Source organism: Eschrichtius robustus, chromosome 21 (assembly GCF_028021215.1).
Source record: "Eschrichtius robustus isolate mEscRob2 chromosome 21, mEscRob2.pri, whole genome shotgun sequence".
NCBI classification, from domain to species: domain Eukaryota; kingdom Metazoa; phylum Chordata; class Mammalia; order Artiodactyla; family Eschrichtiidae; genus Eschrichtius; species Eschrichtius robustus.
Genome location: NC_090844.1, coordinates 32716516 through 32732162, shown reverse-complemented (window position 1 = coordinate 32732162; position 15647 = coordinate 32716516). Strand labels below are relative to the sequence as shown.

General features: G+C 52.3%; 1 protein-coding gene and 1 long non-coding RNA gene across 2 annotated transcripts; one reads left to right on the top strand and one right to left on the bottom strand.

Annotated features, from left to right (window-relative positions):
- Nucleotides 1-422: 422 nt before the first annotated feature.
- STAR (steroidogenic acute regulatory protein) lies at nt 423-5292 on the bottom strand. Its single transcript, XM_068532213.1, has 7 exons — nt 5154-5292; nt 4048-4161; nt 3633-3760; nt 2344-2502; nt 2043-2227; nt 1067-1160; nt 423-536 (listed from the first exon to the last, which is right to left on the bottom strand). Exons 1-7 carry the CDS (start codon nt 5215-5217, stop codon nt 423-425), a joined length of 858 nt encoding a protein of 285 aa, XP_068388314.1. The 5' UTR covers nt 5218-5292.
- A 215-nt stretch (nt 5293-5507) lies between these two features.
- On the top strand, nt 5508-7175 carry LOC137756022 (uncharacterized). The gene is made up of 4 exons (XR_011072149.1): nt 5508-5994; nt 6077-6158; nt 6324-6464; nt 6914-7175. It is a non-coding gene; the product is annotated as an uncharacterized lncRNA (long non-coding RNA).
- The last annotated feature ends 8472 nt before the right edge of the window (nt 7176-15647 follow it).

Sequence of the window (15647 nt, the reverse complement as noted above, 5' to 3'; positions counted from 1 at the left end):
ACCTGCTGTGTCTGCACACGTGGCCCACAGGGAACGGCGCTCTCGAGCTCATTGAGCATGCGGCCCTAATCCTTGTATTTTGCACCCTCTGCACCCTGCGTTCGTTAACTGGTAGCATGTTAAAGATGTTTCTAGGTAGACAAGTAAGGACCCAGAAAAAAAAGTTTTACAAATATTTTGGGACTCCTAGGCTTCATTTTACAACTAATCAGTGAATGAAGTTAAAAGAGCCTTGTCCCCACTTTCTTGGTACTAAAATGTTACCCATCTGAGTTCTAGTATCATATTGGAAATGCACCACCATCCCATCCCACTGTCCCTGGATGAAGATCTTTAACAGACTTGTAGGCTTCCAGCAGAGACCTCCTCGTGAGCCTGCAAGCGCGCTCAGCTGGGAGCCGTTGGCAGCAGCAGGCTGGTCTTCAACACCTGGCTTCAAGAGCGGGGCGGGACTCCAGGCGCTTGCGCAGGTGGTTGGCAAAATCCACCTGGGTCTGCGAGAGGACCTGGTTGATGATAGTCTTTGGCAGCCATCCCTAGAGTTGAAGTTAGAAGAATTTGGCCATCTTGTGGGTGACATTCCGCTCTAGACACTGCCATGCCCGATCACACACCTGGTGGGTTGCCTAGGCTTGGCCTTCTAGCTCTGTTGGTACGTGCCCCCGTTCAGTTGATCAGGGTCAGGGGCTGGAGGACTGCATTGCTGCCCTGCTGTCATGACCGTGTCAGAAGCGCTGGATTTGCTGTCCAGACAGATTTCAGCCCTGTCTTCCCAGCGGTGTGACCCTGAGCTAGCTACCATACCTTCTTGGGCCTAAGTTTCCTTCTTTCTAAAAATAACTACAGAATTGAAATTTGATATGAGAAGTAAGAGGGAGCCAGTGCAGGATTCTGAGATGGTGGAATAGCAGTTAGGCCACATCACTCCAGTGTCCCCTCTGCAACGGTCCAGTTCCCTCAAAGTGGAGGCTCTTTCCAGGTGTGTGCGGGATGATGTGGGAGCCCTAAGAGCCTACTTTGCTCACCGCCGCCTGTGCCGAGCCGCCCCCCGCCCCCCGCCCCTTACCTTGAGGTCGATGTTGAGCAGCCAGGTGAGTTTGGTCTTTGAGGGGCTTCCAGCCAGGGGATGGAGCACCATGCAGGTGGGGCCGTGCTCAGCTCTGCCGGGTGAAGACACGTCAGGTCAGGAGGACAAGGCTGAGTTCTCGAACACTGACTAGTCTTCCCAAATCTCATCAGAGAAGTGTCCTTTGCCAAGGGTGACATTTAACAGTTGGCACGGTTACCAGCTCATCAGAACAAATGCTGATTGGAGCTGGAGCTGAAGCCTGGAGGCCTCCTGCGGTGCCTTTTAGTCGCTGGATGACGGGGAGGTCAAGGAAGGGTCCAGGGTGGTGCTGGGGCCCCTGGGAGACTCAGGTAGCAACTGTTCTAAGTGGTATGGGTTCTGTTTTAATCAACATTACAGTGGGACCTGAGCATACCAGCTAAACCTCAGCCCTACTTCTTTTTTTTTTTTTTTTAACATCTTTATTGGAGTATAATTGCCTTACATTGTTGTGTTAGTTTCTGCTGGATAACAAAGTGAATCAGCTGTACGTATACTTAACATCCCCATATCCCCTCCCTCTTGCGTCTCCCTCCCACCCTCCCTATCCCACCCCTCTAGGCGGTCACAAAGCACCGAGCTGATCTCTCCCTGCTATGCGGCTGCTTCCCACCAGCTATCTGTTTTACATTTGGTAGTGTACATGTGTCCGTGCCACTCTCTCACTTCGTCCCATCAGCCCTACTTATTGTTTTAGAAAATTACTAAGGTTCTTAAACTTGCTGGGAGGGTCAGGACAAACTGGTTATGTAAGTGTGGCCAGTCTTGTCTTCCCCCCGCTGCGATGGAAAATGAGACTTCCTCTGTGAAAGGAAGCTGAGGGTAGGAGCCAAGGATGGGTTTCTTAGAGCTGGGGATGCATCATGCACTTGGCAGGTGCATGTCCCCAGCCTGTGTTAGAAAAGGGAGCTTTTGAGGCTGCTGCCAGTGTTACCTGATGACGCCCTTCTGCTCGGGCATCTCCCCGTAGTGTGTGGCCATGCCAGCCAGCACACACATGGAGCCCCGGCGCTTGGTACAGCGCACACTCACGAAGTCTCGGGGCCCCACAAGGTTTCCTGCCGCCTCTGCGGCCAACTCGTGAGTGATGACTGTGTCTTTTCCAATCTTCTGCAGGACCTGCCAGGCCACAGAGAACCAGAGTCACTACTCAGCCAGGTGGGGGGCCGAGGCACACCGCAGCTCACAGCCCCCTCCCGACTGCTGTGGCCATCCTTCCGCCTGGGCCTCCCCACCTTGATCTCCTTGACATTCGGGTTCCACTCGCCCATGGCCTCCATGTGCTCCACGAGCTCTTCGTAAAGCCTCTCCATGGGCTGGTCCACTACCACCTCCAGCCGGAACACCTTGCCCACGTCTGGGATCACTTTACTCAACACTTCGTCCCCATTCGCCTATCGGCAGGGAAGAGAGGAGCCCCAAGGGAAAGGTTAGAAAAAAATATTCCCGGCCGAGGACACGTAGACAGTGCCAGGCAAGGCAGGAGGGGAACAGCCAGGGGAACTCTAGGCTAAGCCTGAGTAAGCCTGGAACCATCTCTGATTAAGGTAGAGGAGGTCATCTTTCCTGCCGCCTGCCTCGTACGTCTGCTGAGGACTGGGGAGGTAACCTGCCTGTTCCCTGGGCCCTTTTTTCTTGGGTGTAAATGTTGATGGGTGTGGGTAAGCGCCACCTGAGAAGGCCCTTACTTGACTTCAGAAGCTCAAAGATACTGAGAGAGACGCACCTGGGAGCAGGGAATGTGGTTTACAACCAGCTAATTTCCCACACAGGTTTTTTTAAAAGTCCAATCCCTTATTTTACACCAGAGGGATGTAGGGCCAGAGAAGGTCAGTGAGATGCCCCAGGACCCTTAGCTAAGAGCATTGCTGGGCCTAGACCCCAGATTTCCCAACTCGCAAACTTGTAGTCTCTTAACTCTGAGAACTTGGAGAAGGAAAGATCTCACCTGAACTTTGGCCAATGGGCAGCATGTGAGCTTTTGGTGAAGATAAAGCTACCAAAGTCTCGGTAGAGCCGTTGGCCTTTAACACACGCCTTGTTCCCAGCTCCCAGTGAAGGGGCAGTGGTCAGGAGCAGAGCACCCCAGAGGGCCTTGGGCCGCCTGTATCCCAGTGCAGCCCTGTTGCGAGTGAGCCCAGGTCACCCCTGCGAGGTCAGCCATAAGGCGGGCTAACAGCACAGGCACTGCGCTTCAGCACTGAAACTTCTGACCCAGGGGGATGAGGCCTCTGCCGCCCCTGGAGTCCCTGTTTTGCATGGTCTGAATGGGTGTACAGTGCATTTGGAGGGGAGCTAAGGATGCAGGAACAACATTTCTCAAACGTGAGTCTCCAGGACATCTTTGTTGGAGGAAAGGGGTATCTGGGGATATATTCTTGGGAAAGGAGAATTCTCAAAACTGCTTGCTGCCCAGTGACTGTTGCACAAGGCCGGACTTCTGAGAGGAGTAGAGACCCCAGCTGGCCTTGAGCATGGCCCGCAAAGAGCGAGGAGCTGTGGGTTCCTCCGCACCCACCCTTACCTGCTGGCTCTCCTTCTTCCAGCCCTCCTGGTCACTGAGGATGCCCAGAGCCCTCTGCATGGCCTCCTCTCCCTGCTGGATATAGGCCAGTTCATGGTCGCTGTAGAGCGTGTCTTCCAGCTGAGAACCTGGACACAAAGCCACGGAGAGGCTGAGCTTCCTAGCCTCCCACGAGCTTTCACCCCTTTCACCTCTGAAGAGCCCAGACCAAAGCCATATGGTCCAGCCTGCAGGTTAAGTTAGACACGGGGGACAGGGAGGGGGTCTAGCCATGAACAACGCCATTCCCATCAAAGTGAGTGAGGACGGCTGGGGGATGCGGGGGGAGGGACCAGAGCCACAAGCACATCCTTTGCCCCCCCCCCGCCCCGGAGCTCCCCGCCGCTGGTAGAAGCCCAGAAGCCTCAGCACTTACCGAGCAGGGAGCTGCGACGCCGAACCTGGTTAATCCAGGCAGCTGGGGTCGGGCCCCCCGGGGCCCTCCGGTTCAGCTCCTGGCCGATGGCCAGCACAGCCTGGTGCCTCAGCCCTGCAGGGAAGGGAGGGAAACTGTCGCTTAGGAGCAGAAAAGCCCCTTAGAGAATGTTCCACCCCTTCATCTCATCACAGAGGAGGAAGCTGGCCTGGGGCAGAAAGTGACTTGATCAGGAATACCTCCAGGGCCCAGAAACCAGCCTGCCTTCTGGGCTGGCCGGGCCTGGAGGCAGGGGCCACACTCAAGCTTGCTGGTTTCCTTCTTGAAAGGGAGAGAAGCTTTGAACAACCTATCCTGCTACAGAAGGGGAATTACAGCCACCCGTCCCCTGAGGTCTGTGTGGCTTCTGCGTGAGTAACTGCTCCGTGTGCCCGGGGGTTCCCGCTGATGTAGAGAGAACAGCCCCACACCGGGTACAGGTCTTCCAAGTGTGGCTTCCATCTAAACAGTGGCCACTTGAACCCAGTGTAATTAGAAAGGACTTGCTTAGGTTTGTCTGTGGTCCCTTCAGCGACAGCAGGGGATTGACTCCAGTGACCCTGGTTTCTGCCTCCTGACTGATGACAACGAGACTCCCCACCTCACCCACCTTCCCTCTCTATGTGCTCCTCGGCTGTCTTACTCCCCTTTCTTGGCCTTCTCCCCGTCTCCCGCCTGCCCTGCCTCAGGCTTGCCAACACAGCTTCCCGGAGTCCAGGCTGACTCCTGCCTCTGCCACTGCGGCTCGGACTTCCCTGGCACCCTTGGTACCCATCCTAGAGAAAGGCAGAGTCAGGAAGAAGCCAAGACAGCTCGGAGCCCTGGAGGGGAGGCTGGGGATGACAGAGTCTGGAAGGCACCCAGGAACCTTCGCATCCAGCTCCGTTCTTCAGCGCGGGGGACACTGAGGTATGGGGTAGGGGGAAAGGCTTGCACAGGCTCCCCCAGTGAGCGGCACCCCTGGGACTTGAGTGGCCTGTGTCCTCCCCCCCCCAGGCCCACACTTTCCCCACTAGACATTGCCTGCGGGCTCCTGGTCACCCGGACAGGGGGGCCCAGGAGCTCACCCTTCATGTTGCGCATGTGTCTGTAGGAGCTCCCGGCGCACAGCTTGAACGTGGCGAGGAGCATGGTTCCCTGGCGGTGGGGGCAGGCGTGGAGGCTGGCGGTGGTGCTTCTGGCCTCTGCTCCTCTCCTCCTGGGCCTGTCAGGGTTGGCCTCTGGGTCCTGCAGCCACGGCCGGACCGTGCGTCCTGCGCCTTAAATGCCTCCAGCCGAAGGCTGTGTTTCATCATCAGGAGATAAAAAAGCCATCACTCATAGTGTAAAGGAAGGCACCAAGGATAGAGGGATTGCCTCATAAGGAGCCTTTGGCCATTTGCAGGGAGTGCGGGCGGGGGTGGGGAAAGGGCTTGGGAGGCTGCTGCCTGACGGGGTGGATGGAGGGGAGAGAAAAAAAAGGAGCAGAGGTCAAGGCAATTTAGAAAAAAGTATGCACATGTGACAGTGGTTCTCAAGCAGCAAGCTGTTTAAAATGCAGCTTTGTAGCCCTCATGCTTAGAAATTCCAGATTTAACAAGTCTAGAATTGAGGCTCTGAAACCTGTATTTAAAAAAAAATTCCCAGGTGATTGCCATGAAGGTATTCTGTGAACTGTACACTAGGCTTTGAGAAGCTCTGCCCTGGGAGAGCACCCAGGGCTTCTGATAGGGGACAGGCAGGCAGAGCTGACAGAGGCCACCCAGCCCCAGGGTGAGGGGCCTGAAGTCTCGGGAGGAACGGCGCTCCCACCCGGTTCTACAAGAATCAAGTCATCACCCCTGCGGTCGCTGACCTACAGTACACCCTGGAAGGAATTCAGGAAGACAATTAGGATGAGGCACGCTGCGCTCTGGGAAAACAGGCAAAGTAAGCCTTTAGACAGTTATCAATATTATAATATTTTAGAAATTTTTTATGAATCTGGATTCTTACATCTTCTCATACTTAGAAAAGCACTAAAATCATGAACGGAGAAACTCGTCGCTTGTGACCAGGAGCAACCTTCTACCAAAATGTGTGCTTGAGTGCAGGTACCCTTCACCTAAATCACACATAAGCCAGCGTCCCCCTTACCTCTCCCTCTTTAGAGCAGTTCCTCAGAGCTATCTGAGAGGCTGTTTCCCAGGCTATAGTCCTCAGTAAGTCCCCAAATAAAACTGAAACTCACAGCTCTCTTGTTGTATGTTTTTTTTCAGTCGACAGTTTTGCTGACCATGAAGGAGCACAGAGCTAATAACTTCTCTCCTCCATCTGAACACTATGAAGATTCAGGACCTTGGTAGCAGCAAGGGCCTTTTATTCCCATCCACCTCCTCAGCGAGTCCAGATGAATTTGGGTGAGTTTCTCCTGGTTCTCAGATCTCCCAATTATTGGTTGATAATCCTGGGTTTTATTTGGTGGTGTATAACAGGTACCTGACGCCCAGTTGAAAGATACTCGGGGAGTGCCCCCCGCCCAGTTCTGCCTCCAGAAAGACACTGAATGGTCTGGACTGAGCGACTAGGTGTGAGGCTGGCCAAATGTCTTTCCTCAATTAGGCCAACTAAGGGGTGTCAGAAAGCCAACCTCTGACTAACACCCCAGCCAGATTGATGTAAAATACATACGGAACTTATCTTACAAGTACTTACTTAATTGGGAACTAACCACTGAACTGCGTAAGAAATTAAAGAATTCTAGTGGAAACCCTGATGGCTTAATAAAACTGTTAAAGGATCAAGATCAAGCATTAGTTACAGGGCTTCCCTGGTGGCGCAGTGGTTAAGAATCCGCCTGCCAATTCAGGGGACATGGGTTTGAGCCCTGGTCCGGGAAGATCCCACATGCCGCGGAGCAACTAAGCCCATGTGCCACAACTGCTGAGCCTGCGTGTCACAACTGCTGAAGCCCACATGCCTAGAGCCCGTGCTCCGCAACAAGAGAAGCCACTGCAATGAGAAGCCTGCACACCACAACGAAGAGTAGCCCCCGCTCGCCGCAACGAGAGAAAGCCCGTGCGCAGCAACGAAGACCCAACGCAGCCAAAAATAAATAAATAAATAAATTTTTTAAAAAAAAGATTGGTTATATATGACTGATAACTGATGAGTATGGTTATAATTTTTATGACTTTTTGTCAGAAGTATTACTGGCTTTTAATCTTTGTTTTCTAGATATAAGGAAACCTTAAGCTAATTATGACTTATAGCAACTTGGTAAATTAGACCTTTGTAAGCAGAACTGAAACATTTATCTTTTCTTTCTACTTAATCCCTCCAGAAAATGGAAACTTTCAGGTTCCCAGTAGCCTTATCAGGTGAGTAAGGAAGGTCAACTCCTGGCAGGTGCAAGAATGTCAAGGTATTTTGGAGACCTTGAGAAGAGAGGAATTCACCCAAATCTATAGTTATTGTGGTGGAATCTAATGGCAAGCCCTTGGCATGGCTTTCCTGGCTCAACTTGAGAGGCCTTTTAAAAGTTCAGTCTGAAATTCCTTATGAAAAGTTCCAGGAAAAACAATTTAAAAGAGCCTATATAATCAATTACACTTATGTAAATAATCAGGCCAAGTTTATTTTGCAAACAAATTAGCTTTAGTTGGGCTATATTTGGTAGAAATGAAGGTGATTTTAGAGAAAAAAAAAGTTCTAGTGGATATTAAGTTCTAATGTTGTCAGCTGTCTTCCAAGTTTGTACTTACTGCCCAAGGCTCACTTCTTTTATTGGCTCCTTGTTATATTATTGTGAAGTTTAATTGAATTATTAAAAGGACATTGTAAGTTTGTTTCTGAAGCTTATCACAGTAATCCTTGGATGAAGATCAGATGCCCCATGACCTGTAACAAGATTACATATACTAGAAAATATATCATTTAAAGGACTTTCTCCAACCTATATAGAAGGACCCTCCAATGAAAATAATGACAACTAGGTGACTTGATTAACCAAATAAATAGTTCTACATAAGATCAATGATTGTAATAGTGTAACCCTAGATATGGGAAGAAGCAGTAAGAGGGAAACTATTCCTGTAGTTTCCAGTAAGAGGGAAACTATAACAGACTAGTAAGACTGTTATGGGCCCAGTTCAGTAACAGCACATTGAGTGACCTATATCAACGAAATCCTCACCAGACCTAAGAATGAGCCTTCCTAGCGCCATGGGACAAATTGGTCATGAAATGCCTCCTAAACCTTGGTCAAAACTATGACCAAGGGGAGGGTACTGCCAACCGAGGAATGTTGCCCACCATCCAGTTCTACAGCCCCTGCAGTCGCTGACCTATAGTTACCCCTAAAAGGACTTCAGGGCGAAGATCAGGATGAGGCACTCCGTGCTCTGGGAAAACTGGCAGAACTGGCCCTCAGATAGTTAGAGATTTTCAGGAGACAGTTTTTGTGAACCCGGACTCTTGCATCTTCCCTTACTTAGAAAAGCACTAAAATCATTAAAGGAGGTACCTGCTTCTCATGACTAGCAGCACCCTTCTCTGAGACACGTGCTTGGTCGCACGTACCCTCTTCACCTAACTCACGTATACTTCAGAGCAGTTCCTCAGAGCTGGGAGGCTGGCTCCTGGGCTACAGTCCTCGGTAAGTCTCCAAACAAAACTGAAAAGTCACAGCTCTCACGTTGTGCGTTTCAACTGACGGTGGAAATGAGCTGTTCAGGGTCACACAGCTGGTCGGCGGCAGGTCTGGGGCAACAACCTTCAGTCCATCTTTACACGGCTCCTCCTGCAGCCCCCCGACACTTTGTGTGTTCAGCTGTTCAATTATTGATACATCCATTTCTATCAACAGCCTTTACCAAAGCCCTGTTTAGGGTCAGTTCCCTTCTCAGGGGTTAGTTCTGGAGCAAGGATGACACCTCAGGGCTGAGTCCTGTCAGCTCACAGAGCAGAGGGGGGAACTGGCCAGAGACACAAAGAGAGGGGGCCTGGGCCTGGCCGTGCCCCACGCCCTTCCTCATGCTTTCCCGAGTAACCTAGGCTGGCCTGGCATGAGCTGAAAGGTTCAAAAGACAGGGTATTGGGGTGCCCAGCCCAGTCTTTCCACTTTGGGGGGCCCTGTGGTCTGAACGGGGACTCGTGAGAGGCCCAGTCTCTCCTCTGCAGTTCCCACGCTCTGGTCCAGGCCCAGTGAGGGGGATCTCATTCCAGTCTGCATGCTGGTTTCCAATGACATCTTTTCCTCTTAAGGTTGACCTTGAGGTTGCTTCTGAGCCAGATTCACCTGGCCAGAAGGTCGGGGGTCGAGAGAATCACATTGAATTTGGCCCTGGTCCTGGGCCTGCCCCGCAGGTGAGACAGTTCCGTGTCCTGTCACCACTGCACGGAGATGGAGGGAAGCCCCCCCCCCACCAGCTCTTGCTGTCCCCCTCACTCTAGAAAGGACGAAACAGACAGGACCTGCCTGGAGCCAGGCCGGGTGCCTGGTGTCCATAGGGAACAGGTGAGTCCCACACGCCCCCTTCAGGCCGTGCTGGCACAGTGAGATGCGGCCAGCGACCCGGAGAAACGCCTGCCCCGGGCTCCGCTCCGAGCAGTGGCTGCCTGGCGGCCCCGGCCCGCCCTCCAGGGCCCCCGCGCCCGCCGCCCGCTTGAGCTGTGAAGGCCACCCAGCCTTCTGGAACTGGCTTGTCCCTTACTGTGGGTCCCCCTAGAGGGGCTGTCTTGGTTCTGATTTGTGTCATGGCGTGTGCATGCTCGCTGTCTCTTCTGTGGGGCTGGTTCCCCTGCCCTCCCAGCGCTCAGCTCCCGGCGGGGGCGGGCGGTGGCACAGGGCAGGCTCCTGCTCCTTCTCTACAGGGAGCAGCTGGGGAGCTGACTCTTAGGAACCCTGCTTGTGGGCTTTGTTTCCAGCCCTCTCAGAGTCACAGGGAAGCTGGCACCCGAGGGAGAGCCTTGGCCTCTTGTTTGTCTCCAGCCTGAGCCAGCGGCGTGGAAAGAGGTCGGAGGGCCCGGGGGGAAGGCAGCAGGCCAGCCGCCCCAGGCTTCTCCTCCGTCCTGGCCCACGTGCGCCCTCGTGCACACGTGCCTCTCGGTGGGGGAGGAGAGGGGTTACCATGGGACAGGCCACACAGATAACGTTCAAGGCCCTGCCATTGCTGTCCTGGGGAGAATCATGGCCGTTGTGACGGGGAGGAGGTGGTATGGGGAGACTGCAGGATCGGGGCACAGGCTGCTGCTGATGTCAGAGCCTGCCATTGACTCTGGGACGGGTGTGGGGTGCTGGTGACCTCCTCCTGGGCCAAGGTTCTCTTCCTCAGCCTTTCCAGGCTGAGCGCCTTGTTAACTCTCACGGTCCCTCTGAGCAGGAAGGTAGGCAAAGAGGTCTGGGAATTCCCTCTGGTTCTGGAAGTCCTCTGTGTCTGGCTTTGCTTTTGGATGAGGGCAGAGCCCCCAAGGGTGGAGACCAGAGGGCACCGCAGGCCGGGAGGGAAGAGATGCGGCCCAGGCTGTGCAGAGTGCTGGAAGGCCCAGGGCCGGGGAGGGAGGACCCCACTCATTCACTCAGCAGTCCTTTGCTGCGTGTCCACTGTGTAGCTCCACAGTTACAGGGGAAGATGAACCAGGTGACCCCCTGTGGGGAGCTGGAGGGCGGATGAGGAGGGAGCACCTAACGACACAGGAGGAGGAAGGGGGTGCTTCTGGGGGGAAGTCAGATTAGGAAGGAGTCAGCCAGGTGGGAGAGGGGCTGGGGGGCAGGCGCTCCAGGTAGAGCATGGAGCGGGCGGGGGTGGGGGCGGAAATCTGAGGGGTGCTCAGCTGTGGAGTGTTTGTAGGGCGAGGAGGGAAATCGAGGCTGGAGAGAGAGGCAGAGGTCAGAGCCAGCCGCGTGGGCATGGGAAGATTCCTCCGCAGGTTCCCGGGAAGCAGAGGCGGCGAGTTGAGGAGGGGACCTTGAGCTGGTGTGGCCCGGCCCCGAGGAGGTGAGTACTGGGCATCGCCAGTGGCCTTCGACCTTGGGCGTGCGGGGAAGCTGTGGACTGGAGGGCAGAAAGCACAGAGGTCGAGTTCAGACGGACCACTTACTTTATGATTGGGAGCCCCTCACTTCACTTTGAACTTCCTCATCTATAAAATAGCGGTATGTTTTCTTTTTCCTTTTCTTTTTCTTTGTGTAATCCTCTCAGGGTGGTTATAAGGCTTGAATCAGGTAACAATACATCAAGAGCCCCCAGGACCAAGCCCTAACTTCTCAGCCAGTGTCTGGGCCCTCCCGACTCCCCCCAGCCACCCTTCTCGTCTTGCCCAGCTCAGCGCGCTCCCAAGGTGCCCTCCACGTTCGGGGCAGCTCACAGCGTTACCCCCTGAAAGGCTTCCCTTTGGGCACCCTGTCCCCCTACTCTTCAGTTAGAATTCAATACCTTTGGGCCCCCCGGCAGACATTTATCACAGTATCAATAAGACTGTTACCATTCCCCACACACACCTTTTTTAAAAGACTGTTTTAAGAGCTGTTTTAGATTCACAGAGAAACTGAGAGGAAGGAACAGAGATTTCCCGTAGACCCTCTGCCCCCGCACCTGTAGATCCCCCCTCTTTCCGTGTCTGTGAGTTCCGTCCGTAAGGACCTGTAAATGCCATGAGGACTTGGATCCTTTCCAAATTCTTGATTCCCCAGCACTTAGCACAGTGCTGGATAATTAATAGATACTGAATAAATGTTTAGTAAGTGATTGGGAAGCATGGAGCCTGGCACTTTGTAGATTATCAATAAGTATTGATTTTCTTCCAGCTCTTCCATCCTGTTTATAGGGTACATGCTTATTTAATATCTAAAGAGTGGAGTGTTTTCCTCCAAAGGGGCCATTGTGAGAGGGCAGCAGAAAGTTAAGGCAAGTTTAACTCATTGGGCTTGAGGTCATTATGGATTACCTCCCTTCAGAGAATATATATTTTTTGAATAAATTTATTTTTATTTAGTTATTTTTGGCTGCGTTGGGTCTTTGTTGCTGTGCGCGGGCTTTCCCTAGTTGCGGCGAGCAGGGGCTACTCTTCGTCGCGGTGCGTGGGCTTCTCATTGCGGTGGCTTCTCTTGTTGCAGAGCATGGGCTCCAGTAGTTGTGGCACGTGAGCTCTAGAGCGCAGGCGCAGTAGCTGTGGCGCACGGGCTTAGCTGCTCCGCGGCATGTGGGATCTTCCCGGACCAGGGCTCGAACCCATGTCGCCTGCATTGGCAGGCGGATTCTTAACCACTGTGCCACCAGGGAAGCCCAGAGAACATTGTATGTAATCCAGCACTTAATTCCTCAATTTGAGTTGGTTGCCGTTATGTTATCACTCTTTATTATTATTTTTTTTTGGCTGCGCCACGTGGCATGCAGAACTTCCCCATCTAGGGATCGAACCCACGTCCCCTGCATTGGAAGCATGGAGTCTTAACCACTGAACCGCCAGGGAAGCCCTGTTATCATTCTTATTTGTACAGAGGAGACTAAGTGTAAGCTCAGTGAGGGGATGGAAGGCATCCCATGAGTCTGGGGGGACTCAGCAGATGATAATGGCTGGCGTGGAGCGCTCCTGAGCCAGGGGTGGCTCTAAGCTCTTCACACATGTTCACTCACTCCTTACCACCACCCAAAGAGCTGGTGCTATTAGATCCCCATTTTACAGACAAGGAGCTGAGAGGTGCCGCTGGACCAAGCTCTGAAGTGAAGAAACCGGGACGCACAGCCTGTGCTCTTCACCTTTTTTTTTTTTTAATTGAGGTACAGTTGATTTACAGTGTTGTGTTAGTTGCTGCTGTACAGCAAAATGACTCAGTTATACATACATATGTATATCCTTTTTCATATTCTTTTCCATTACGGTTTATCACAGGATATTGAATATAGTTCTCTGTGCTCTACAGTAGGACCTTGTTGTTTATCCATCCTCTGTATAATAGTTTGCATCTGCTAACCCCAAACTCCCACTCCATCCCTCTCCCACCCGCCACCCCCTTGGCATCCACAAGTCTGTTCTCTATGTCTGTGAGTCTGTTTCTGTTGCGTAGATAAGTTCATTTGTGTCATCTTTTAGATTCCACATATAAGTGATATCATATGGTATTTGTCTTTCTCTGTCTGCCTTACTTCACTTAGTATGATAATCTTTAGGTCCATCCACGTAGCTGCAAATGGCATTATTTCATTCTTTTTTATGCCTGTGTGCTCTTCACGCTTTAAAATCTCCTGCTTCTCTCTGAAAAGCAGGGCCCATGTTTGCCTCTCATACCTGACGAGTCTCGGGGTGATGCTCAGCACGCTTATCGGTCCCCTTACACTGGTTCCCTTGTTCTCGTCCGCCTGCTTCCAGCAGGTGAGAGCCAGGGACGTTGGCAGGGGCCACAGTTAAAGCTGTCTGTCTTCCGTAATAGCCTAAAGCAGAAGAGCAAACTGAAGGCAGGTGGGCTGAGTTTAACTTTCCAGATATTTTATTTGACCTGCACACTATCTTTAGAAAATTTTGAATTAGTTGCCAACACAAACTGTAGGGACAGAAAACAGATCAGTGGTTGCCAGGGGCTGGGGAAGGAGGGAGAAGTTAAATTCACAGGGGCAGGGGTGATGGTGATATAACTATATGCAGTTGTTAAAACTCACAGAATTGTACACTAAAAAGAGTGAATTTTACTGTAGGCAAACTTATTCGTCAATAAAACTGGGTCTCAGGGATGAATTCCCAGGCAATCTGGGTTTCTGACCTTGGATACGGCCAGCACTGGGCCCTCTCTCTTCCTTGCGGTTCTAGCTGCTGGCCGGCTGGTGCTCTGACACCACTCAATGCTCTGCGTTTCCTAAGCAGCAGCATTTGAGATCATGTTCTACCCCTGGGTCCTGCAGCAACTGCTGCTGAATGTCTGAAGTTAGGGGGAAAAAAAAAAATTTTTTTTTTTTTTTAAAGGAGAATAGGTACAAAATAGGAGGTTGAGAAGGGGGAAAAAGAGAGGCAAAGCGGTGAAGTGAGACATGAGAAAAGAAGAGGACTTGATTTTATTTTCTGCTCCCATGTAGCCCTGGCAGAGCCGGAGGAGTACACAGGTAGGGGAGTGCTAACCAGGGTGGACAGCCCCAGAGCTTTGGGACAGGTGGGTACATGCCATTTTCTAGGGTGGGTTTCCTAATTCTTTCAGGCTAGGAGGTCTTGGGTCACTTAGCTAGATACAAAACCTGCTTCGCTGGCAAAAGCAAGCACCCATGAAGCAGTCTCTTGCTCTTTATCCCCAAAGGGGTAATATGCAAGGTGGAGGTGGGGCACTGCAGTTGGGAGGAACACGGACTGAAGAGTATCTGTTGCCTCCAGCAACCCTGACAAGTCCTCCCCCACCCCCAGCCCCGTTTCCCTGGGATGCTCTTCCAGACGTTGGCACACCAGTCATCTCTAGACTCTTCATGCCTGGGGGACTGTGGTCTCCAGTGAGGGCAGTAAGAGAACATCTCCACATTCAGTGTCAGGATCTCTGCTAATCACTCCACTCCGGGATGCTCGGTGGGTCCTGCCGTCCTCATCCTTTGAGGCCTTACTGGCCTCTGAAGCATCTTATCTGACCAGCCTGAATTCACTGCATTCCCCATCCATCCATCTGTCCATCAACCCGTCCTTCAACCCCAAAAATATGTACTGAGACTTGATATATGCCCGGTATCATCCTAGATGTGGGACTACAGGAGTGAACATGACAAAAATCCTGTCCTTAAGGGTTTACATTCTAGTGGGGGAGTGGAGCAGACAGTAAAGTGAAACTTACGTTGGACTGTGATACTTGCTCTGGTGAAAAGCAAAGCTGCCAAGGATATAGGTGGGGGAGGGGGGAGGTGTGCTATTTAAAACAGGTCGTGAGGGAAGGATTCTTGCAGTTATCTGGGACAAGTATGTCCTAAGCAGAGAGAACAGGAAATTCCGGCCTCGTCCAGGGCCTGCTGCATCTGCTCTGCCTGCTGGCCTGCACCATCTGCCGTCTGTACCTCACTCTGCCTGACCTGCCACCCATACTCCTGTGAGCAAAACTGAGGCCACTCTCCAGCCATCACATCTGTGTCATACCCCTGGGGTTCACGCTGACGTGGCATCCCTGAGAAGCCCTCCACAATGGGCAGGATGAGGGCATCTGGTTCTGCTAAATATCCAGGGCCTGTTGGGAGTTTATCCGAGCAGGGGAGGAGAGCAGATACTGTGGCTTAAATTCAGCCGACAACATGCGACGTAAGGTCAAGGGCCAAGGAAAGGGGAAAAGAACAGCTGGGAGAGAGAGAGAGAGACTGCTGTACCCAGTTACATCAGAATAAAGATCGCCAGGAAAGGGGCTGCAGTAGATCTTCCTTGTTTGTTTGTTTTCCTTGAAAGTGGTCTCATGGGAACCCCTATTGGAAGAAACTATTAAACACAAAACAAAGGTATAGAACTGGGATTGATTCTGAAGCCTGATAACTGTAGAGTAGTCCAGGAAAGAAGCACGATTTCAGTACCTGCAGAAAGCCTGGACTGGGCAAAGCTGAGGGCAGGCCGTTGCGCTGAGCAGCAGGGGGATGAACAGGAGGGAAGCAGGGAGT